At 47.1% G+C, this 25617-nt stretch overlaps 1 protein-coding gene and 1 long non-coding RNA gene across 3 annotated transcripts in view; one reads left to right on the forward strand and one right to left on the reverse strand.

Moving 5' to 3' along the window:
• Positions 1-1443: 1443 nt before the first annotated feature.
• Positions 1444-2654, reverse strand: LOC128094806 (uncharacterized). The gene is made up of 2 exons (XR_008213074.1): positions 2542-2654; positions 1444-1912 (listed from the first exon to the last, which is right to left on the reverse strand). It is a non-coding gene; the product is annotated as an uncharacterized LOC128094806 (long non-coding RNA).
• A 765-nt stretch (positions 2655-3419) lies between these two features.
• Rora (RAR related orphan receptor A) overlaps positions 3420-25617 on the forward strand; it is a 744161-nt gene continuing 721963 nt past the window's right edge. The window contains exons 1-2 of one of the 2 annotated variants that reach the window (XM_052713350.1): positions 3420-3703; positions 11993-12428. In XM_052713350.1, the coding sequence (XP_052569310.1) occupies positions 3538-3703; positions 11993-12078 (252 nt within the window). In that variant the 5' untranslated portion in view covers positions 3420-3537 and the 3' untranslated portion in view covers positions 12079-12428. Of the gene's footprint in view, positions 3704-11992; positions 12429-25617 lie in introns of those variants that run through there. The other variant, XM_052713323.1, reaches the window with a different exon arrangement.

Consider the following 25617-nt stretch of genomic DNA (forward strand, 5'->3'; position numbering starts at 1 on the left):
CTTGAAAGACCTGAGGCCAGTTATCGGGGAAGGTTACTGGGATGGTTTGGGGGAGTAATAATGTCTGATGCTGAACTGATACAGCAAAAAGGAGGTACAGATGTCAGGGCCAAGAGCTCAAAGAGCCTAGCAAGTACATTAGGATGAGGATGGCAAGGGCCTGGAGTATGAGAGGACTCTAAGTGAACTCAGAGGCTTTCTGTAACTACTTGAGCACAGAAGAAAGCAGTGTCGCTATCAGGAGGGCAGCCTGTGATCGGTGAGGAGGTCCTGGACTCCTGGATGGAGGGAAGAGGGAGAAGAAACAGTAAAGCAAAACATGGATTTGGACGTATCTCTTCTACAGAGAGTAGCTTGTCTGAGCCAGAGCCTATCGGAGAACAGAGTGTAAGGAAAAACAATCCTTTCAAAGCAAACATTGTTGCCCTTTGTCAAAGAGGAGGGTCTAAAGAAGGCTTCCGTCTCTCCAAATATTTGGGAAACTGGAAATCTTAATTAGTAATCAGAAAGGGACACCAGGAAAGGAAAGAATATAAACCCAATTACTGTGCTCTTCCGGTTTCAAATGCTTCCACAATCCAGGTGATTTACACTCTAGTAACAATGATTGACAGTCAAGAATGTGTCTAGCTCACTTTTATTTTTCCCCTGGGGGACAGCACTTGAGTTCCTGATTGTTTCAAATTGCAGAAGCAGGTACTGTGTTGAGTTAGGAGAAATTTGCCCTGACGCCCTCTAGGATCTTTCTCTGAAGGGAGCAGAGTCTATCTCAGTGTTTCCTTTTGTTTTGAAGCAGGGTTTCACTCTGAAGCCCGGGCTAGCCTGGAACTCTCTGTGTAGACCAGTCTTGCCTCAAACTCACAGAGATCTGCCTCTATCTTCATTGATGAAGGCCAGCAGGGCCTCCCTGCCCTTTCTTTTCTGGAAGATGTTTCTAGAGTGACCTATTTCAGTTGGTTGAAGGAGAACCATAAAGGAACCAACTGAAGAACCAGAATCTATTGTCACCACTTTGCTACACCAGCATAATTCATTCCTACATTCTAAAGTTTAGTCTTATACCCCAGATTACTGTAACTACCACGGGCCTTATCACAGAAACTTCTCCTTATAGCAATTGGAAACCTACATAGAAAAACGGACACAAGGCAGAGATCAACTGATCATTACAGCTCCTGCATCTATGGCTCCAGAAACTTGTGGAAGAGGAGGCAGAAGGATTGTAAGAACGGGAAGAGCAGGAGGTCTACTGTGAAACAGTGTCTCTTAGAAATGGCTAAGCAAAATCAAAACAATATCATTATCAATGGATATACTAATGTGGAAGGGGTTCCATTTATTGACTGCTGGAAAAAGGAGAATTAGCCCATCCCAGGGACGAGCCCCATTGGTTGTCCAATGTAGAGTGGTCAGCTTTGAAACCCTACACACAGACAACAAAAATGGACTCATCGGGTTCTTTTTATTTGTACATACATATAAGCAAGCAAGCACATGCGCTCGCACACATATATACATATATACACCCACACATATATACATATATAACAACTATAATCAAAGATAAAAGAGGCAGTCAACTTGGAGGGGGTAGGAGAGAAGGTTAAGTTGGAGGAACTGGAGTAAGGACGTGGATGGGGGAGTGATGTAATTCTATTTCAAGTAAAAATTTAAAAATTAAAAACAGTATTCTAAAACAACCAGCAGATGTATTTTGAGACTGTCTGTCCCAGAGGAAGTTGTCTATTAAGCTGTGTACTTTGAAGCATTTGTTTACTTAGAAAAGTCAAATGTGACCGTGCTAGGTCAGCTGCTGCAAGAACACCAGCAACAGGCAAGCCAACAGTCAATTCTGAGAGTGGAAGCTGCTCCGAAAATCTGCTTTGGTGTCTGGGGAAGCCACACATCTGATCTGAGATAGAGGAGACAATTACAGCATTGTGTACAGGCACCAATGACAGGCTAAGACCACAGATCCTTGCAGAGCCCAGACGAAGGTGTCAGAACCCTTCCCATCCCATCTAGATCAGTTGGAGAACAGACTATCAAACTATTTAGCTAGATTTATCTTTCTCTCTTTTTTAAAAGCATTTTTTTCAGAACCAGAAAATTAGCAAAAGTGCAGTGTTCCCCAGTTCTCCCCACCCCCACCCCCCAACACACATATTTTTGCCACCTTCTGGTACATAATAATATTTGTGTTGTCAAAAATTTCAGGCTTTTCTGGAAGGAAAGTGAGGGTGTAAAAATGGGCTGGTTTCATCGGCGTCTTTGGAAATAAAAGGAAATGGTGGCTTCACTACTGAGGCAGAGAATTTCTGCTGGCTCTCCATGTGCGGATATTCACTAGCCATCCCATTAGTATTAGTACTTTGTACTGGAGTTTGCGGAGGAGGCACACAGACTTAATTCTCAGCTCTCTTTGAGCATCAGCTAGTAGATGGGTGAGCTCCAAGGGAAGGAAAGTACAGAATCATGCCTTATAAAGATAAGACTCGTTAATTATCTGGATTTTTTTTATTATCCAGACGTTATTAATACCTCTCCAGGATGTCTGTCTGCTGTGGATGTGCCTGTGCATTTAACAGCAAAAGTACCAATGGGAATAGAAAACTAGCAGGCACACCAGAGTTCAGATGCAGCTAGGCCCGTTGCATCGGCTCAGAGTCCTTCACCAATCTGGCCAAAGTTTGCTTCACAAAATAGTACACTGCCAAATGGTTTCTGGATTCTTCTCGGAGAAAAACTGCAAAAGAGCTGAAAGAGACCTCTTTCCATAACATTAGTTACTGGCTGGCCATACGCATCCTACAATCACAAAATTTATTTTAGACCCAGTCATATCTAAGACTGAAAACCCCCGACTGTCCCATCCCAAAGTAAAAAGCGCCACGTTCCTCGTCCCCCCTTCTTCCTTCCAGGGGGTGTCAGTCAGTTCCTAATTCCCTTTTAATCTCTCCCCAACCTTGGACCAGGCTTGCAGAGAGCTGCAGTTACCAGCAAGTGCCCCAACGCGGATAACCGGATTTGTCTCCTCCTCCCAAGCTGGCTGCGGATAGGGGACACCGAGTTACTGCCCCCGAGGGAATCTCAAAAGTAGACAGAGCCACACGTCGCCGACCGTTCATTTCTGTCGCTGGGTTAAAGAGGAGAGGGAGGATCGGGGCGCAGGAGACACCCCCTCTTTCTCCTCCCTCTCTCTTCCCCACCTCCCAAATTTGGCAGCCTTGTGTGGCTCCCGGTCTGGGGTCTGGAGGGTGTGGAGTGTGGGTGCGGGGGCCGGCTGGAGACGCTCTCGCTAGCGCTGCCTGTGGCCAGACCCGCCTCGCGTCCCCTCTCGGCCGCACACGTCCACCGCCACTCGCGCGCTCGCTCGCGCTCTCGCCTGGCTGGGTCCCTCCTGCTCGCCCGTCTCCTTTTCCTTTTTTTTTTTTTTTTTTTTTTTTTTTTGGTACCATAGAGTCGCTCTGAAAACAGAAGATAGAGGGAGTCTCGGAGCTCGCCATCTCCGCCGATCTCTACATTGGGAAAAAAAACATGGAGTCAGCTCCGGCAGCCCCCGACCCCGCCGCCAGCGAGCCGGGCAGCAGCGGCTCGGAGGCGGCCGCCAGCTCCAGGGAGACCCCGCTGACCCAGGACGCGGGCCGCAAGAGCGAGGCGCCGGGCGCGGGTCGCAGGCAGAGCTACGCGAGCTCCAGCCGAGGTAGGAGACGCAGCGACCGGGCTCCTGGCAGGGGGGCGGCGGGAGCAGTGCGCCGAGCCCGGAGGGGACCGGGTACCCCGGGGGAGCGCGCGCCCCCCGGGAGCGGGCAAGACGCGGGGTCCCCGGGACCGGTGCGCGCGCGCGCGAGCCTGTCGAGGTGCCCTGAGCGGCCGGCACCCCCGCCCCTCCCCCCGCGGGGCCCCCCACAAATGTTGCAAACTTTTGCAAGCCAGTGCTGGGCTTGCAGGAGAGGGCGAGGGGGGACAGGGACGGACCGGAGCGTTGACAGCCAGGCGACTCCAACACCATCTCCCCCTTGATTGCATGTTTTATTTTCTGCAAAGACGAGCTGTCCAAATTAAATACGATTTCCCCCCACCAAAAAGAAATCGAGACAGGGGAGTGGGGGAAAGAAACTTTTAAAGCGGTAGTGTCCTTTTAAGAAGGGGGAGGGGGTCTGTTTGTGGCTACTCGCTTCCACGGTTACCTTTTCTGCTGTTGACAGTTTCTCACATACCCACCCCCCATCCCCCCCGCAGCCGGAGCCGCGGCGGGTGTTCGAGTCCTCCCTCTCCCATGAAAGCTTGAGGAATCGGGAGGAGTGGGAGACCTAGAAGTCTCTGGGGACGGAAAGGGGGCGCTCCCGGGGCTAAGAGGGGGCGACGCGGGCAGCTTCTCTTCTGGAGCTCTGGAGATGGGTTTGGAGAAGAAGCCAGAGGAATGGGGTCCCGGCGCGCAGGATGTTATGGAGTTGCCCTGGTGGGGCGCGGCGACCAGGAGAAGCGCAACTTTGTAGCCAGGGGTTCGGAGCCCAGAGCCCTGGAGGAGGCTGGCAGGGGGCGTGTACAGCGCGCGGAGGGAGGGCGGCAGTGGAGTGGGGTGCTTCACGCGGGATCCGAGGGAGAGGCTGTGACAGCAAACAAACGCAGAGAGAACACTGAGAAAAGCACCCAAACTTATTTCTGCTTTGGGAATCCTTCCCTCGCCGCGATGCCCAGCGTTTCTGCGGGAACCTGGGGGTGATCAGAGTTGAGTGTTTGTGGGCCTGGGCTAACAAGGCTGCCCTCGCCGGGTCATTGGTTCATTTCGTGTTGCTCTCTGAAGTGTGTGAAAGAGGGAACCTGGGGAGACAAGGGTGCTTGCTCCCCTCCTACCTTCCTTAAAGTGGCCTGATCAGAGAAAGCTGACTCTTTTCTTAAAGGTGTCAGAACCTGCTGTGGGATTTCCCCCACCTCCTCCTTCGGGGGTGGGGGGATTATTTATTTGAATGCTCCGGGAGTTTGCAAAGAGCAGGAGGAAGCTGCAGCTTTAATTACTGTTGTAAATAATGTATAAATCACGCCTGTCACTCCGGAGGAAGCGGGCTCCTGCGAGCCACCGCGGGGCTTGGGACCTAGAGGTGCTCTCCAGCCAGGATCTGGCGGCTAGGGGGCCTGAGGAAAGGCAAAAGAGGGACCGAGAGCCGCTCCCTTGCTCTCCGATGTGCTAGTTGGAGGTAGGAACATGGCTGATCATGTGCTGGCTGTTTTACAGTATTCCCCCCTCCCGCCCCACCTTAGCCACACCCCCTGTCCGGGCGCTTTCCCATTCACGGAATTCGAGTACAGTAAAAGCCATCAGGATGACATATGCTGGGGGGGGGGGGGGGGGCACCATTTAATTAAAGGCGATTTCCGAAGAATGACTGCGCTGAGGCTCGGTTTGAACCGGAGGAATGGGGCTGGCAAGGACCGGGACGAAAGGAAAAGGGGGTGAAGACTTGGGCTGGGGGGCGGCCGCAACCGGCCACCAGCTCTGCGAGTTTGTGTGCAGAGCTTTTGGCTGCAAAGAGTCTATTTAGAGCCCGAGATTTGGAATGCAAGAGGGTTATGTAACAGGGTTAATCAGAAACGCTGGAGAAAATCCCCTTCATGTGTTTGGAGGCTTTTTTTTTTTTTTTTTTTTTTTTTCTTAAGAAGGGGATGCAGAGTATCTAGGAAGCGGCTCTAATTTCTGGTTTGTACCTTTCCTCTTCCTTTAGCCCCTCCCCACCTCCCCTGCTTTATTAACATCTTCAGGTGTTATTCCTGCCAGAAGGTGTGTTCTTGCAATAGATTGGGTGGCAGGCTGCAGAACCGACTACAAATCTGTAACTTGCTGTTACTGCAAATTATATAAAGCCGGGGAATTTGGTGCCCCCTTCCAAAGCTCCAAGGAACCAAAATAGGAGCAATGTGAGTCTTACAGGATGACCTGCTGACCCATATTCCTTTACCCCCTAGAGCCCCCACCCCCATTCTTTGAAAAAAAAAAAAAAAACCTGTCCGTTTCTCCGAAGAGATTTAATGGGAAGGGGGAAGTAAGGCCCAGACACTCCACTCACATCCTGCACGCAGGCACTAGGTTACATAACAGTCTGAATGGAAAAAAGGAAGGTCAGACATGGAGGCATCCTTTAGCCAACACAGCAGTAGTAATATCTTCCAGGAATTACTTGCAGTTGCAGACCTTGACCTCAGATGTAGCCTTTACTTCTCAGGGGTGCCAATCTTGGTGTGTGTGTGTGTGTGTGTGTGTGTGTGTGTGTGTGTGTGTGTGTGTGAGAGAGAGAGAGAGAGAGAGAGAGAGAGAGAGAGAGAGAGAGAGAGCACCCGGGAGAAAAAGAGAGACTATGGAAGTATGCTGGGTAGTTGAGAGTGATGTGCAAATGGGAAATGTTTGGGTTTTGAGATGATGTAATGGAGTTGGCAGAATATGCAACTCGGCTCCCGGAGTGTAAGCATAAGAAAATTGGAGCTGGCATCCCATATTAATGTTGCATAAATTACAATATCAGAAAGAAATTAACCTACACACTAGGTGATTATGCCTCTTAAATACTTAAAACATAAAGGCACAGGCTCAAAAGGCAAAGCAAACATCACCACCTCACAATGAGCCCTTTCCACCTCAGAAGGGTGAGTGGAGTTCCCTGGTGAAAGCGGACGCTTTCTGACTTGAGGAGGTGTTTTCCTCTGGATTTGGGGGCTTGTTCCCAGCCAGCGGATGCTTGAATCCTACAGAACTGTGGGTGTATTCTCATGACATTGATGTGACCTCATGAGATATTACCTGGGTAGATTTGAGGCTGTTGCTAAATTCCTATGTCCTGGGAATCTAAGTATGAATGGATTAGAGGCCTTCAGTGCCTGGGCTTTCAAAATCAGATGTGTGGTTTTATAATCTGCAAGTTGATCTCCCTGCATTCCTTCCAACTCCAAGGAAATGGTAGCGGTTTTAATGAAACCCTTCCATTTTCTAGAAAGTATTAATGATGGCTGGTGCCATTCAGCTCCATCTTTACAGTACCGCCGGGAAAGAGGTGGAAGAAAATAAAAGACAGGCAAGAAGCAACATGGCAAGTAAAAATGAAGTGGAAAAAAAAAAGACTGTGAATCTTTAATTTAACAAGGCTTTCAGGGACTTTAGGGAGCTGGGAGCACTGTGGTATAGCCGGCGTTCGACGCCCTTTCCCAGAACCTCCATATTAAATACATGGCGGACGCTTACATGTTTTACCCTCGTAGGACTGTGTACCATGTAGTGGGTTCGCAGGGCTGGAGTGCAAGGCTTTTGGGGCAGGCCAACCTAAGAGAAAAATTGAAACCAAGGGATGGGCTGAAGACTGAAAAGCTGGGTGGGACGGAGGGACAACCCCCTGGAAGCTCAGCCGAGAGTGACTTAAAAACCCAGTTAACAGGGCCCACATGGCTCTGCTCTGCAACCTAGAGGAAGTCTAGCACTCAATAACTCCTCCGCTTTGGAAGTGCATCCCCTCCCTTCTTCTCACCAGTCCCTGCTGATTCACTTTCTAGAAAGTTCTCTTACCTAGCAGCAATATGGCCTCTTTTCTAGAGATGAATTTTCAGATCACCTTTGCTGGCATGGTCCCTGCTCTCTATAGCGAATAAATGATAGTTTCCCTGACTGGGAGAAAAAAAAAGTCCTTTCCCAGAGGGATGGGATGATTTGTCTTTTTAAACTAAGGGACTTTAATTTTCTGGTAAATTGCTCATAAAAACATTTATAATTATACCCTTTAAAATGCAATGGAATAATTTTAGAAAATGCATTTCACGATAGTTAGGATAACCTTTCTGTTGCTTCATCCTAATTTCTTATAAAGAACTGAATTATTAATCTAGGCTTCAAGTCCTGAGTGCCTAAGACACTTACAGCAGCCCCTCCTCTGCTTTCCAAACCCCATTGGCATTGGGAAGAGCCATGGGCTCTAGAAAATGTCTTCTTCTGACTCCCAAGTGTGGCTGATGCCTGTCCAGGAGCTGGGCTCTGACAACACTTCCGGGACCCTTGACTGTTCACAGCACACAGGTGTGTGTGTAGGGTGGGGCACAGGACTCCCCTTGATGTCAGGCAGACATCGTGGCATGGAGAGCCGCAAGGATGCTAATAACTAGAGTTGTGCCTGTGGATAAAAATTCCAGAGGATTTGTGGAGACAGCTTAATCACATTTGGAAACAAAGTCACCTGTGTCGGAAGTTAACCCTTGGAATACAAGTCAGAAAAGCCCATGTGCCATCCTCTGGTCAATGTCAGATAGAGGGGCACATTTTTTTCTCTCTCTAAAGCCCCTATTTTGCATTTAGGGACTCGTGGTGTGACGTTGGAAAGACTCACTGAGTTGCCTCGTAATGACCATCATATTCGCATAACATGAACCCCATTTTTAAAACGCCACTCTGTGTGTACATTCTCATATGTGGGCATGTGTGTACATAATTGTGTGTGCATTCGGGGTCAGAGGTCAATGTCAGGTGTCTTCCTAAATTGCCCTCTGCTTTATTTTTTTCAGGTAGGGTCTTTCATTGGACTTAAAGTTCAATGATTCTGCTAGGCTGGTTGGCCAGTGAGCCTCAGGGATCCTCCTGTTTCGGCCTCCCCAGTGCTGGGATTATAGGTGTGTTTTTCCACACCTGGCTTTTGTACATGGGTTCTGGGCCCTTTACCAGCTGAGCTGGCTCTCCGACCCTCATGTCCTGTGGAATTTTTACAGCATACGTTACTTTTTCAGAGTTCTTCTCCTTGCCCCGTGCGCCTCTCCACTCTGGTTTCCATGTTCTTTCTTAGCTTCCATGGGAACTTCTGAGTCTCAGGAGGCAAAATACAAAATGCTTTTTAGAGGTAGGCTGTTTGTGTGTATGTGCCTCTGTGTGTGTGTGTGTGTGTGTGTGTGTGTGTGTGTGTGTGTGTGTGTGTGTGTGTGTGTATGCGCACACGCGCATGCGTTTATGTCCTAATATGTCATCCTCTACCCCTCACTCTCCATGGCATCTTTGAGATGATGTGCAGGTCTCTGAAGTAGATGTCTTTCACTCCCTCATGGAGATCCCCAATCCTCCCATCAGGGTGAGTTATAAATTCTCCTAGAGCAAGGAGAGTCACTTGAAAGGGCTTCAGGGACCAGGGCATACACTAACCAAGAATGTAGAATACATTTCTAAGTCCAAAAATCTATCTTGCTCTGGATTTGGGCTGATGACTCCTTCCTTTCTCCTCCCCCTCCCTCTGTTTCTCTGTCTCTGTCTCTCTCTCTTTCTGTTTCTCTCTCTCTTATATTTATTTTATGCCTAATTCATCATGAGAAATGTTGGTTAGAATTAAGCTGTTAAAACTTTTCATCAGTGTTCAGAATCTATATTAGTATAATTGTGTAATTTTTAGGTTAATGTTTAAAAATAACCTGGATGACCAATGTCTAAGTCTCGGCTGCTGTATAATAAAGCATGGTTTCCTCTGAGGGTACCAAGGCATTGCCAATGAATTGATTTTTCCATCTGACACTAGATTAACCCCATGTATTTTTTTGCTTTTGTTTTTGGTTTGTGTCTTTTCCTTTTTGAGTAAGTTTTTTAGCTATGTGGTTCCCTTTCCTAGCCTGGAGAACGCATTCAGAAGGTAATTGAATCTTTGCTGGGAGATTCGGAGTCTCACGGTGCTGTGGGGTCATGGTGCTGAGCATGAATTCTGATTGTACATTACAGGACTGGAAATGGAGCTGGTGTCAGAGACTGGCTGAGGGTCTGTCTTGATCCCACCTAGAAAACCTTTCTTTTTTTCTTTCTGTGAAATCCTCAGCAGGACGATCTGCTTCCCTGTTTTCTGTTGCAAGTAGCAAGTCAGAAATTCAATTAGTTGTTCCAGGTTAATGGAGGGTTTTCCTTTACAGGAAATCGTCAACCAGAATCTATAATCTTTTTGTTTGTTTACTTACTTATTTGCTTGCTTATTTGAGGCAGGGTCTCAGGGTGATCCTCCTGCCTCAACCTCCTGAGTGCTTGGATTACAGCTAGTTGTCTGCTAAAGTCTTCTTACTTCATCCCATGGAGCAGTGGTTCTCAACCTTCCTAACACTGCCACCCTTTAATACAGTTCCTCCTGTTGTGGTGACCCCCCCATCATAAAATTATTTTTCTTAACTTCTTAACTGTGATTTCATTGCTGTTATGAATCCTAGTGTAAATATCTGACATGCAACCCCAAAGGGGTCGCCACCCACAGGTTGAGAACCACTGCTCTAACTAGAAGCTGCAAAATCCAGAAGTATCCAGGGAGGCAATTTTGTTTACAGGTCCTGTAATGTGGCTTCCTCTCATAATAGGGGTGAAAATCACCACTAACTTTACCATTCCCTTGGGGATGTTGGGGGCATCTCTTTGGTAGGGGTTTCATGCACCTGGAATGTTAGGAATCTTCAAGGTTGAAGCATGTAGGAAATAGAAAAAAAAAAGAAAACAGCAGAGGCCTCCAGAGGAAGTCCTCTCCAAGCTGTGGCCTTTGGGAGGCATTTCTGGACCATAGAGCTGGCTTCCTCAGCATCATCACACTTGACTTAATGTTAGCCGTTGATAATCTGCTGCCTCTGATGTCATGTCGCTGTGTTTGGATTCTTGGTGTTATGATAGCCTATCATCACCATCATCATCATCATCATCATTATTAGTGGACTGTTTCTGGTAAAGGCATCAAGGGGATTGTTTAAAGAAGTCATTATCCTAGAAGAAGAGGATATGATGCTCCTCTCTGCAGGAAGACAGGCTTTCGGCCCTAGCTCTCCCAGGCTGATGCTGAAAAGAATTACAGGGAACAGTCCCTTGTTGAGGGGGGAGCAGTCCCCCCAGACAGATTTTTATGGCTTTCATGACATGATCATAAATTCTGTCACCATGTCACGTGAGATGGTGCATTACTGATAGCAGAGGCAGTGCCGTTTCCTAGTGACGGGTTTATCTACAAAACCTGGATCCTGGTGGCTGGCTAGGGAGCCCTGTACTCATGGATGCTCAGAGTAGAGGCTTCCCACTCCTTCAAAGGTGAAGGAGGACTCTGGGCTATCTCAGGGTGAGTTTCCCTCCATTTTCCCCTGAATCTCCCACCAGAGACTGGGAGGGAGATAGCAGCTTCATGATACACAGGCTGTCTTTCCTCTCAGTGGAATCATCTTAGCTATGTCATTGGGTGTTGGCACTCGGATTACAAATTGCCTTAAACTGTTCTGAAGGAAGGAAGAAGTTTCTCCGTGTAGGCAGCATAGTAGATGGAGTCCAGTGGGATACAGGAAAAGGGCACCACTCCGTGTTAGAGCCTCAAGCCGGTGAAAGAGGTACTGTTAAAAATACCTAGCTTACTTCGGGGGAGGATTTGACTGAATACCGATGGAGTTTATGAAATATGAATATAGTGAGTCGCTGTACGTAAGTGGTAGGCGTGTGTGAAAGAAGAAGAAATAAAATTGTGTATAAATGACACTCGGAAACTTGATGGAATTGTACACGTGACGGGAATGGTGACGTGTGGGTCTGTGCTTCACAGGGGGAAAGAGAAGCAGGCTGAAAAATCCATCTGTCAAACTTGATATGGGACTAGAAATTACAGAATAGAAAAAAATCAGTTGCCTTGTTTTGTAGGCAAAGAACATCACCAAGGATAAACAGGGAGCTTGTGAAGAATGGAGATGAAATTTCCAGAAAATGGGTTGGGGCAAAAAACCTAGAGGCCAGTGTTTGAATGCAGAATGAGGCACACTAAACACAGTCTTCAGCATTCTGGGCTATTAACTCGTGTGGTGTTAGGTGTTGGGCTTATCGCCAAACAAAAGTCACAACTATGAATTTTCAGTTTTGTAAAAGAAATCACCTTGATCTCCCCCAGGCATAAATATATATAGCAGGACTCGGAGTTGTACAGGATGCCATTTTCCCTGCCTTGTTCTGATTAATTGACACCCTAGACTATATGCCTCTTTCCTGAAGGTGACTTTCTACTCTCTGAGCACAGACATGTCTCACCGAAGTGCAGGAATGAGAACCCACAAGCTAAAGTATGTTTCACTGGGTGAGGTGTTTTGGTGGGTGAGAAAAGAATGGTAAAATGTGAGAGGGAATTGTGTGAAAAGAGGTTCAGATGCCCATTTGGGACTGGGAATTGGGGGCTGGGGATGAAGGCAGGGACAGAGACGCTGTGTGCCAAAGACAAGGAAGTCGGCATCAACTCTGAAATTTTAAGTTATCTTTAACAAGGACAATGAAAAGAGGCACGTTGACACTTTGAGAAGTTATGACGAACTTGCCGAGAATGCCAATTGACAAGGCAGGTATGGGAATACTCAGAAAAACAGACAGCGAGAGCCGGTCTGAAGGGCAGAGAGATCGGCTTCCTGGTGCGTTGAGGGAATTGGTGGGTGTGCTTATTGACTCTTCCAATTAGTTTTAGAGAAATCTGAAGAGATGGACAAAGACGGAGAAAAGGCAGCCAGATGTGATCCTGAACTTCCAGAAGCAGAGAGCCTCTAACATCCCTCTAGGAGCCATGGCAGTCACGGACAGGAATAAGCGAGTGGAAATGAACGGATCTTGAAACACCCAGTCACAGAGGAACCACGTATGCTTATCAGGCCTGAGACTGCTTAAATAAACTGCATCTCTTTTCATTTTCAATTTCCACTTGGGAAACCAGAGGATGATGAAAAGGTCATGATACAGTCTGTACTCCACAGGGACGTTGCTGTGCCAAGGATATTCTCTCTAAAAGTGTAGGGCAGCTGGGAGGGTGAACTGCCCGTAACTCTCAATTGTCCAAGTAATGAAGTATCAGGAAAAGCTAAGCCAGATGAAATAATTTGATCATCAAAAATGATTCCTCTGATGGTGCTTGGAGTGGGCTGGCTGACATGGCAAGTATGGAATTGCTAATTTATGTTACCTCACTCTCTTTCTCTCTCCCAGTTGGGGTGAGCACAGACGGACAGGCTGTGGGAACCTCGGCTGTGTGCAGAACCCATGCCCTTAACCCAGATAGTATAACATTTCACATTGTCAGAGATGACAGCCAGAGATGGGGGACAGTTCAGTGAGATTTCTCAAGACCCTGCAGAGCCACTTGGAGATTGGAAGCTACGCTCAAAGACTTCCTGAACATTCTGAAGCTTGCCTTTGGACCTGGGTGTGGGGCTATCCATTAGGCACAGATGCATACCCCTCATGCTGCTGCTACCCCTATTTTGTTAGGCAAGATGTTAGAGTGAAACCGTGAAGCTGATGCACCTGTCCCTACAAGCCTGTGATGTGTCTGAGATTCTGTTCCCAGGCAGCATGGGATGTGCTACCGTTGGGATGTGACTACAGCCTAGATCTTCAGCTCACTCATCTCATGCTCTTTCCACTCATGTGCAGGTCCCCAAAAGTCCCAGGAAAAAGAATACCAAGTCCCTACCCTCCAGGAAAATTGCCCTGAGGATGTTTAAATGTATACAACGTGGTCATCTAGGTCAGTATGAGTTATGTGGACTATACATCTGTAGTGGGGTAGGTCATTTTTTAATCTCACTGGGCACTTTGATTACTAATTCAAGTAGGTATTTATTATATTGTGTATTGTATTTTATTTATTTATAATAAAATCTATTTATTATAATTAAAGTACACAGTGCCTGAGTCTCATGTTCTGATTCCATGCAAAGTCAAGTATGGGACGGAGAGCTGAACACCTGCCATTGAGGAGCTGCTAGAGTGGACGCAACCAGGCTCACCATGAGCAGTGTTTCTGCCCAGCCAGGTCCTTCATAGAGCTGTTTTCAAGACCAGATCCACAAAGAGAATATTGCAAGGCCATAAGATTTAAAAAAAAAAAATCATCACAGTAGGAAACTATTTCTTTTTTTAAAATTATTTATGTGTTTATTTATTTTACCCCTGGAGTCTCATTGGTGCTGCATATGCACATGGGCATGGGGTCATCCACCTGGGGCATGGGCAACCTTTCAGTGGCCGTACTCCTGAAAGAAGTGACCCTCATTTGAAAGAGAGTGAGAGTGGGGTGGTGGTACAGGGGAGGGTTTGAAGCGGGGGAGGGAGGGGGGGAAATGATGATCAATTATTAGAATCTCAAAAGAATATTTAAAAAAAATTAAGCCGGGCGGTGGTGGCGCACGCCTTTAATCCCAGCACTCGGGAGGCAGAGCCAGGCGGATCTCTGTGAGTTCGAGGCCAGCCTGGTCTACAGCGCAAGATCCAGGAAAGGTGCAAAGCTACACAGAGAAACCCTGTCTCGAAAAACCAAAAAAACAAAAAAAAAAAAAAAAAAAAAAAAAATTAAAAGTGACTCTTTCTCCCCAAGCAGCCATTAGCTGCCAACGGCTGCTCAGCTAGGGTTGGGGCCTTGGGAGCCCCCTCCCTACTTCTTGCTGGAATCTTCAGTGGTCTTGATCCCGCATGGGTCTTGTGCAGGGAACCACAGCTGCTGTGAGTTTCTGAGGCAGTAGCCACGTCAAGTCCAGAAGACAGCATGTCACAGCATCCTCCCATCCTCCAGCCCTTACATTCTTTCTGCCCCATGTTCCCAGAGCCTTGGCAGGGGTGGGGTGGGGTGTTCTTAAATGGGGAAGGTTTATAGTACACAGAATTGTATCTTTTTTTTTTTTTGGTAAAAAGTTACAGTGCATGCATTAATGTGTATATGTACATATGAAGTACAATTATATCAGTAAATGAACTTGGAACCACACACCAAAATGCAATAATAAAGTGATCACGTATGGGTGGTAGTTTATTGTCTGGTTTGTTTTTATTTTTTTCTTTTCCGAGGTTCCTGAATTATGAATGTATAATTTTTATCGTAGAAAAAAATAAATCTTTCTTTTTTTTCTTCTAAAAAACCGGTGTGTTGTGAAATTGGAAGTGAATCAAAGGGTCTAGTTCTGAACTCGGTGTCTTACATAGAATTTCTTAATGTTTCAGAGTCTGTCTCAGGTTTACGCGTCTAAGGAGCAACCTTTTGATGGTCACATTCCAGAAGAGGGGCCCTCAACTTGATTTAGGAGGGTTCAGGTTTAGGAACTCCTTGGCCCCTGAAATACTTATAGTCTGATGTCCAATGAAATAAGGGAATTGTAAGCCAGTTTGCTCGTGAACGTGCGCACGTGCGCACACACGTATGTGTGTGCAGGAATACACATGCACACATGGGTATGCGCACACATATGGACGGACATGTGTGCATACAGAGAAAAGCTTTGCACATAAAGTATTCCCATTTGTCAGAGCTTCATTGTTACTTTTGTTTTCTTACTTAAAACACACAGCATGGCCCTTAGTATTAGCTTTCTTATGTGTTTAGAAGACGTTCCTCACAAATGCCAAGAGACCTGTCCTGGCTGAGAGGTAGATAGAGACATTCTGGGGATTTGGCATGGTATGGGAGGGGGAGGAAGTCTTCACAATTACTCACATGGAGTTCCAGGTGCTGCTCATTATGATCTGGGGGAGGACAAATAATGTAAATACTCATTATTATAATCATCCATATCTTGGTGCCATTCTAAGCATACACTTATTATTACCCTATTACATGTATGAGTGCATCTGCCTTAGACTGGCTGGGAATACAAATTCGGGGATTTCCCCCTGTGTGACTTAGAGCAGACATGCTTGTGTGAGGGCGCAAAGGAGCATTTCTTATTTTATTCGTATGAATGTTTTGTCTGCATGTGTATCTGTGTACCACACGAATGTTAGGTGTCTGGAGTAGGGCATCAAATCCTCTGCAACTGGAGTTACGGACAGATAGGAGCCACCACGTGGGTGCAGGGAATTGAACCCAGGACCTCTGCAAAAGCAGTCAGTGCTTTTAACTACTGAGCCATTTCCCCGGCCGCTGGGGTGGCATTTCTTTAATTCAATAAATACTTCCTAGCAATGTCCTCTGTCTTAGGCACTGTGCTGGGCTCTGAAGCCGGCAACAAGGAAGCTGGATTCCTGCCTTGTTGACTGTTCCGTTCTGGTGCAGAAGTGTCCCACTGTTACCTTAGATGGGATGCTCCAGCTGGTTTTCCTCCTGGCGTGTTTTACACGTGTGGCCTGTTTGACCTCTGTCTTAGCTGTCTTTCCTCTTCCCTCCCCCTGTCCCTTTCCCTATCTTGTCTTCTCTTCTTCTCAGACCGTCTGTGATCAGTGTAGGTCCAGACAACATCTACCCTCTCACCTCTACTGTTCCCAAGATCCCCGTTTTTCACAGATATTGGTTGCACGGACCAAGGGCTCCTTCAGCCATCCTGTGACCACTTCTCTGAGTTCCTTAAACACTCTCTTCATCTTCCAGTGTCATTTCCTTGTTGTGAGCCTGTTCTCCACATGGCCAGGAACATAGCTTATATGTGCATATATTAGCTCTGCAGTTACCCTTTCCCACGCTGCCCTGCAAAGTGTCTGTTTCCCCAGTTAACCACCTCAGTGCTCCTCAGCTGCATGCCTGTCTTCAGTTTTCTCGTGCTTTGGTAAGATTTGGTCCCAGCTCTTCTCATTTGTTCCAAGTCTGCCTTGATTGGATCCATTGTTTTCCTCCATTCCACCCTCAGGGCTAATCCAGTCTTGGTCATCTCAGACCGAAACTGCTCACCTTTTGAGACAGAGTACGTAGTATGCCTGGTTTGTGGCGAGCCTGCCGGAAGTGAGTGACGGAGTGAGGGGGGCAGGTACGCCCTATGCCACTGTGTCCCGGGTACATTCATTAAGCTGAAAAATGGGGAGGGTGGTGTTGCCAGCCTTGCTGGGATGATCTTGGGATATTGCTTGCCAAGTGCCTGCCAGCAGATCTGGGGAACAGTGTGTGTGGCTCTGGCGGTGGTGGTGATAGCCTCCACAGTGCTGCCAGGTCCCCTCGCACCTCTCTCCTTCTCCCACTCGGCTCTTCAGCTCCCTTGGCGTGAAGCGTTCCCTGTTTGGTTCTGCGGCTCTGTGAAATGAGCATGGATCTCAGGGACTTCGGTGGATATCCTGACACCTTCCTTATGCCAGCTCGCTTTCTGGACTGGATCCAGCCGATATCATTCAGCGGGCCCACCATGGGCTGGATCTGCCAAGAGAGGACACGTGACTGGAGTTGAGCCCCTTCCTTCACCTAAGTTGTTAGGGTTCTCCAGTGTTACCTCCCAGACCTTTTCCCGAACCACAAGCAAGTCCATGCCTACCTGTTTCTTCCCTGCACCCACATTCTTCCCATGGTCCCCACTGGCTTTTGCCCTGCTCCTATCCAGCTAGGATAGCTCCATCTTTCCCACTGGCCATCCTGTGATGCTTTCTGTGGCTCCAGGTCTCATTATCTCCTCACCCTCCCCTCCTCTTTACTCACTGTCTCCTTCCTGTCTGCAAGGGTTCCATTCGACTTGTTCTTCGGTGATGTTCCACTCTGTGACTGACTGCTGAGTTTTTCAATTCTAATCTAATAATTTATGTGCACTTTGCAAGCAATCCTCTTGAAGATTCACAACCTGTTTGCAATCATGTTCCAGCGGCACAGTTGATGAGCAAGCAGCATGAAACAGGGTGATGGGTACCACCGTGGCCCTGGGAAAAGCCAGGAAAGCAGTCTTAGCAGGAGCGGAGGGTGTGCCTGTGGATTATAATATCTTTTCTTGGAGAATCAATTCCACTCGCCAAGGGTCTTTTATTGATTTAGTTTCTAACTGGACTAAGATAGGTCAAAGATCAGAGGAGGCAGAGACATAGCATGCTCGGGGAAGTGAAGGGAGACTGGAGTCCCATCTTTTCCGCCAGGACGGTTTTGGTTTGATACACCGTGTGACTTTTACAGAATTAATTGGCACTGTGATTAGGTGGTTTTATTTCTTCATTCAGACATGTTGGAAGCTGATTCTAATATTCAGTGGTAATGAAAATAGAGTAATGCTGTAATAACTGTCCCATTGTAAAGTGAATTACACCGTTAAGCATCTATTTTGTCTAATTTGTATTGTGATAGTGTGGATCACACCCCCCCACACACACACACATATTGAGGCACACAAACGTGTCAGATAGCTTTATATCTGTTTATATACAAATACATATAGGCACACGTACACCTACTAATGTGTCAAGCAGATTGAGAAGACGAGCCGACGATGGATAGGACTGGATGAAACACGTGGCTGTGTTACCTTTAGCAAACCTGAGCCAGGCCAGATGCTCTATGACTCCAGGTGAAGCTAGTCATGCCCCCAGACCCTCCATCCTTATTGTCACACTGGAAAACTTTGAATCCTTGAGATTCTCCATTTGAAAATGAGGCATCCCAGAGCTCAGGAATGCTGGTCGATTTCCTTTGTCGCCTGTCCCCGAAGAAAAGTGCCACAATTTTTGTAGCACAAAGATAGAAGCATATTTTTGTGCATTAAGTCATAGCCAAATCCTGAGAGCTGAAACAGGATCTATGGAGACAGAATTCAATATGACTTCCCCATTGAGGCTTGTCAGTTAAAGAGCCTAAGTGAGTAGGTTCTTGTGACTGTGTCCCTTAGCCCCAGGGGCCTGGCTTTGCCAGTGTTTATGGGAGTAAATATGGTTCCAGTCCCTAGGCTGGTATCTCTAGAGGTCTTAAAAACTTTCCTAGTCTGTCTGTCCTTCGGATTACTGTCTCCAAGACTTCCATCTCTAAGTTCGAAGGGACCCAGAAGTTCTGGGATGCTGTGACCAGGGGCATGGAGAAGTCTCTCATTGTCCTCACTTTAGGGCTTTGCTTTGGCAGTACTGCCAACTCTGCCCCCCTGCTAAACTGACACCCCAAAAAGAACTTATCTGGAGAGGTGAGATTTTTATTTACTTTAGAACACACTTAACTTTCATAGATAGAATGCTTGCCTTCATGACCAAATTATTGGAAGCAAATTTGCTTCATAAACAACTGTGCAGGACCTGAATCTGAAATCAACAATGTTGATTTTTAAACTTCTGGAGGATTTAAATCAGAGGGAAGACAACATCAATGTCTGGCATCTGGATTAAGAATATAGTTAGTGGAGAAATTTATTGCAATCCTCCTTGAAAAAATATCAATATCATCTTGTGCCTAATAAGATGATGTTATAATGAAAATTACCACAGAGCTTGACAACATCTCTTTATTAATTGGCCTTCTCCATGATTATTTTCTTAGTAGCAAATGCACTCTGCTTTTCTGGCTCATTAGTTATAGTCCATAGTGAATTCGCAGTTTGTTACTTCAGCCGTGCGTATCTTCCCAGTGGGCTCAGTCCCCCCTCTGGGGCAAGGGTTGTAGATTTTCTGCAGTGTATATGGTCTCCTATCTCCATGCTGTTTGCTCCTGCACTCAGTGAGCACCCTCAGGATGCCACCAACAGGACTGTAGATCAATATGTGAAGGCCAGCCGATGTAAACGTAGGTAGGCTAGGCTGGAGACAAGAAGCCTAGCTCTGGGCAGCGTTTTTTGCCAAGGCGCTTGGAAGATTAGATCTTTATTCCTAAGAAGTCTAGGGTCCAAATGCATGTGACTGGATGGGAAGTTGAAGGACCTGGGTGTTTAAGAAAGGGAGGGAGGTTTCTTTAAAATACTGAAGCTTTAGGAGCTGGGGAAATGGCTCAGTGAGTACAAGGTTCAGTGCACAAGCAGGAGGAACTGAGTTCTGATCCCAGCAGCTCTATAAAACCCATGGCAGCAGCTGCCTGTAATTCCCAAGCTCTCTGGCCCAGCCAGTTTAAATGAACCATTGAGCTCCAGGTTCGGTGAGTGACGTTGTCTCAAAAAAATTAGATGGCCCTGGCTAGAGGGGGACATCTGACATCAGCCCTTGGCCTCCACACCCACGTGCACATGCGTATACTCTAGGCACAAAACAAAACCTGGAGTTCCTCCATGTACCTGGGAACTGCTGGGATGTCTATAAAGCCAGACTCACGGAAACTCAAGGCGCCTCTGAGTTTCTTCTGCTTCGGTGGTGATCCCTTCCTGATACCTAATTGATGAGTGAGGAATGGCTGTCTCCCCCCACACCTCCTCAGACTCTCTACACAGCCCAGCATTGATTTATCCTGTCTCTGAAGGGAATCTGCCTTGCACTTGGCAGAGCCTCAAGGCTGGAGAAGTGGGATGAATAGCCGCTTTGCAGAGGTCTCTGCGCTGCCTGGGGAGAAGGGCTTGTGTGGGAGAGAAAGTTGAAAGGGGAGCCTGAGAAAGGGTGTGAGACCTTCAAAGGATGGATCTAGCCAGGGGACACACTCAATGGGAATTTTTCTTTTATGGTTGGTCCAAGAGAGAGAGAAACACACAAGTTGGCCAAGCAGACAATATTGGGTGTGATTTTAGTGAGGTCTCCATTGCTGTGTGGTTTGAACACTTACTGTTTTTGAGGTTTTGAAACTCTCCCTCCCCTACCCCTGTGTGTGTGTGTGTGTGTGTGTGTGTGTGTGTGTGTGTGTGTGTGTGTGTGCGTGCTCGCGCGCGCGTGCACACATGTGTGAACATATTCACAGACCAGATGAAAAGCTAGCTAGCTATTGGTCTTCACATGCCATTCACCTAGTTCTTTTAAACAGTGTTATCATTCACTACCTTGGAGCTTGAGGCCAGAACTTGGCTAGGCTAACCCCAATGAGCCACAGGGATTCACCTGTTCCCACCCTCCCAGCTCTGAGATTACCATCCTGTATCACATGGTTCATGCTGGCATGACAAGCACTTTACCAACCGAATCATCACCCTGCCTCTGTTTCCCAGGGTCCTTTAGGTGGACAGCAACTTCTGGAAGTCCTGGCAGAAAGCTGGTCCTGATGCATCCCAGGAGGGACTAGGAAAGTGTTGGGTGATTAGGGGGAACCTGTGGAGTTCACACAAGCCAGATAGACACTGATTGGCTGACCTAATCTTAACTCCAGTTCCTGCCAGGAGGGGTTAGCCTTCTGGAAGAGCCATGCCATGGCCTTCTGGAATGCACTATTGTTTTCAATGAGCTCTGACTGAAGGCTCTCCCATCCATATCCGCTAATGCGTCACGTGAGTTACTTGTGTTATCTCTGTGCTATGAAATTAGAGGCCTTTGCCCACAGTGTGCTAAGTAGATTAAAGGGAAAGCCTGTTTTTTATGGTGTGGGGGAAAACCAGGCAGATACCAGGGAAATAGCATGCGGGTGTTTGATCTGACGGTGGGGAGGCCTTGGGAAGCTGGTGTCTTCTAATACCTGAAAGCCCAGCTCTAGCTGGAGTTTTCTTCAAAGGGGTTTATATTTTATCTGTTGGCAGTTCTGTGAGGAAAGAGGGTCTGCCGTGGGTGACGGGGGCGGGGGTGGGGTGGGGGTGTGGGGGGGTGTCACTCCTCTCCTGTTGTTTTCTGCTCTGCTTTTTTAACTTTGCAGAAAGCCTCCGGGTCATCCACTAGACCCTGCTCAGGACACCAGTGACCAAACAGTCCCCTTTTGTTAGGCGAGCGGTCTATTTTTTCCCTCTCTCTTGAAAGGTGCCCTTCAGGACAGCGGAGCCTTTCTTTGGGCTGTTTATAATTGAGCCCCGAGGAAACCTAAACAGAATTCAGTCTCAACCCAAGCCAAGGGCCTCCTTTGCCTAGCTAGACAAAGCTGACCCCACGCAGGATGAAATCTCACCAGCTGGTCACCGGAGAAGCGCCTTGGGGAGCTCCCGGTGGGACCTCTCACCCTGGCCACCATCCCACAGGCCAGGCCTCAGGGCGCTGAGAGGCTGGGCGAGAGATGTGGCTCTTGGTGAGGGAGGGTAGGCTGGGCTGTCTTTGAGGGGCCTGTGGTAGCTTGAGGAGCACTGGGGGTGGGTGGGGGGGGTTCTGTTTGGACCCTAGAGTCTCTTAGCACTGGAAGATGAGTTATCCTAGCATGGTGCAAAGTAGAGGCGAAGTTCTCTGCAGTTTAAACTTCTAATTAAGTTCAAATATTTATTTTTCCTTTCAGACATTTATTTACTTACTATTTATTTATTTGTTTATTTTAGTGGGGGTGGGGTGGGGCTGGGCTCTTTCTAACTTAGGCTGGCTTGTAATTTACACGTAGCCTGTGTAGCCCAGGCTAACCTCAACTTTGTGGCAATCCCCCTGCCTCAGCTTCCCAATGCTGGGGGTACAGGTGTGACTCCCCACTCCCTGCTGCCTCTTCCTTTCCTCCGCCTCTGTTTCTCTCTCCTCTCTCTGTCCTGTCTCTTTCTCTCTCTAAGATGAAAGCGTTTCTGGTTTTAGGCTACACGGATACACTTCCAGCATTCCTGTTCTTGCTTGCCTGTTTTCTCCCACAAGCTAGGTAAACTGAGTTGTTTGAGGAAATGGAGATTTGATAACTTAGAGAGTGTGGGGTTTGGAGGTTGTGCTATTTTTTTCCTGTGATAGCGGGCGTGGAGTTAACCTCTGTGACTTGAAAGAGCATCTTTGTCTCCACCCCACAAACAGTCTCGGTTAGTACTTAGATCAGATCTCCTCACTGCTTTCTGTTTGGAGTTTTCTCCCCACGTGGCATATGAACTAAAGAGTCCTTTGGGGGTAACTACGGAGAAAGAGGGAAGGAAGCTGGGCTTTGTCAGAGAAAGAAAAGCTGTCCAGAAAACTTCTCATCCCTCGGCGCTTTGAGCCTCTCAAGCATGCATGGACGGCTGTTGGTGCACTTAACACCCGAGCCTCTCCATGTACTGGACAGCGACGCCCCCACTCTTTTGTTAGTCCCACGGTTTTCCAGAATTTCCAGAGAAGGCATCATTTGCTTCTTACAGGTAACCTCCCAGATCATGGAATCTGTCATCGGCCAGACCTCCGAGTATACAAACCCCTGAGGAGAGAGGCAGTTTGAGGAAAGCATTACATTTTCAGAAGTTAGGGCCTGGTTCTGTGACAGGGAAGTTGAGCTCAATACGCAGTTCTGTCTTCATTTTCACTCAGTGCCAAGGTGAAAGCATCAGGAGATAAGCTCTACCTGCTCAAAGAAGTCAGCACGCAAGTGTGGCCCCCGGCAACATGCAGCGCGAGGGAATGAGTAGTTCTTCCTCTATTCTGGGCAAATGGAGCCGATTGCCTTCCTAAGGAAGGGTCCCTGTGCAAACACTCAAACTGGGTCATTTTAGTGAATTCAAGGAGAGCTCCAGACCCATAAAGGAGGTATGTGGTTGACTCTGTCAGCTCAGCTGCTGTAACAAAATGCCACAGGCTGGTGGCTGAAGTGACGTTCATTTACTGACTGTTCAGATTTCAAGCTTCCTGGTTTGGCGGTAGCCACCTCCTCATTCACTTGTCACATTAGGTAGGGTAGGGATGGGAAGCCCGAGGTGACCCTCCCTCTTATTATTATTATTATTAGTTTTTAAAGATTTATTTATTATGTATACAGAAGAGGGTGCCAGATCTTATTACAGATAGTTGTGAGCCACCATGTGGTTGCTGGGAATTGAACTCAGGACCTCTGGAAGAGCAGTCAGTGCTCTTAACCTCTGAGCCATCTCTCCAGCCCCCCCCCTCTTATTATTTTTATTTTTGTTCTCTCTGTGTGTCTGTTCATCTGTCTGTAGATACACATGTACACGTGTGCACAGACCGGAAGTCCACCTCGGATGTCATTCCTTATCAGCCATCCACTTTGGTTTTTGAGACAGGGACTCTCACTGACCTGGAGCTCTCAAGCTCTCAAGGAATCTACGCTGGCTGCTCAGCAGCCCCAGGGACTCACATGTCTGCTTCTGCAGCCCAGGGATTACAAAGGCAAGACGCTATACCTATTCTTCTAGCGGCTCATAGGAGTTTCTAGGAACTCGGGTCCTCATGTTGGCCTGGCAATCACTTTACCAACTGAGCAGTCGCTGCCTCCTGTCCCTTCTTCCCACTTACAAGAATAGTGACCCCAGCCGGGCGGTGGTGGCGCACACCTTTAATCCCAGCACTCGGGAGGCAGAGCCAGGCGGATCTCTGTGAGTTCGAGGCCAGCGTGGTCTACAAAGTGAGTTCCAGGAAAGGCGCAAAGCTACACAGAGAAACCCTGTCTCGAAAAACCAAAAAAAAAAAAAAGAATAGTGATCCTGTTTTGATGGGCTTGGAAGACCATAGCTTCACCCTGTCCTGTTTAATTCTCAAAGGCCTCATTCGCTAATGCCTTTGCACCAGGCCCTACAGCTGCATCATAGACGGTTTGGGGGCATCGTAGACTTTTAGGTCCTATCTTGGCCAGTGCTTCAAGCACATGTATAATTTTCCAGGGTTATTGAGTTGTTTCCAAAATGTTGGTTCTTCCTTGCTCATTTGTTTAAACTGCAGAGTATTTTCTCGTCATGATCCTGTATCATTTGTGTTCTGTCAGTAAATCCCAAGCTAATTGAGGTTATATTATCATTTGTTTTAAATTGGAGCATGAGATTTATTTATTTATTTTTCATTTTTTTTTCTGGTAATTTGGTGACAAGTTCCTTTGTATTCTGCCTAATTGGATTGGATTGCATTTTAATTTTGTGACAAGTGGAGGGTCTATTTTACATTTCTGTTAGATTGACAAGCCTGAGGCTGGATCTGAATTAGGGAGTTTGCAGTAGGGTGGATTGAAGCTGCGAGCCTCTTAGAGTCGACTCAGCTTCTAAAAGTCCTCACCGTGCATCTTTAGGGTCAGGGAAGAGACCAGTCGAAAGCTCTCAGAGGACAGGAGACTGAAGTCTAGAAGCACTGAGGTAAGCAAGGAATAACTAAGTCACTGGTTATCCAGAATGGGGTATATTCCAGAAACCCATAGCTTTGACTCAGGTGCATCTGTTTGTGTGTCCCTGATGCCCAGAGTGGTGTTGTAATGCAAAATAATCCAAAGCAAATGCTAAGGGTACATAGGACAAGTACTTGGGACACCTGGGTTCCCTTCACAGAATAGTTCTTTGTTGTAGGTGGCCCTGAGTCAGTGTCTTTTCCTAAGAGGCCTTACCTCTTCCATGGTACAGAGATGAACCAAAGTGTGACTTCCTGACACTTTTGACAGTTCTGTGACCCTGTACTGAGTCCCCACTTACTTACAGAACCACAGAACATTAATACTTTATTTCAACAATTGTGAGGCACAGTTAAAAATTACTCCCCCTTAAGAGTGAAGTCATAATGTTTTAGTAAATTCATAGGGTTTTACAACCTCTGCCTAGGTCTGCGTGGACACTCCTGTCACACCACAAGACCCCTGTCACATCTCTTATTACCCTGCGACCTAGCCTGCTACAGCCATTAGACCTCTTTATCTTTTCTAGACATGTCACTGAAATTGAATTATATAAAATGTAGTCTTTATGTCTGACTTACTTCACTGGGCATAGTACTTTTAGGACTCATATGTGCCATAGAATGTATTAGTATAGGTTGAATATCCTTTACCCAAAGAGCCCCAAATCTAGGCTTTTCAGATTTTTAAATATCCATGTAGACTTCACTGGCTGTGCATCCCTCATCCAAAAGTTCGGAGTTTCATGTTGGAGTTGCTGAACTTTTCCCTTTCCTTGAGTGACTAATATTTCATTGAACAGATGCTGTGGGATGGTCCGTATGTCAAATGTGTTGCTCTGATTGGTCAATAAATAAAACACTGATTGGCCAGTGGCCAGGCAGGAAGTATAGGCGGGACTGACAGA

This window comes from Peromyscus californicus, unplaced genomic scaffold (genome assembly GCF_007827085.1).
Source record: "Peromyscus californicus insignis strain IS unplaced genomic scaffold, ASM782708v3 Scaffold_11__1_contigs__length_118956290, whole genome shotgun sequence".
Taxonomy (NCBI): Eukaryota; Metazoa; Chordata; class Mammalia; order Rodentia; family Cricetidae; genus Peromyscus; species Peromyscus californicus.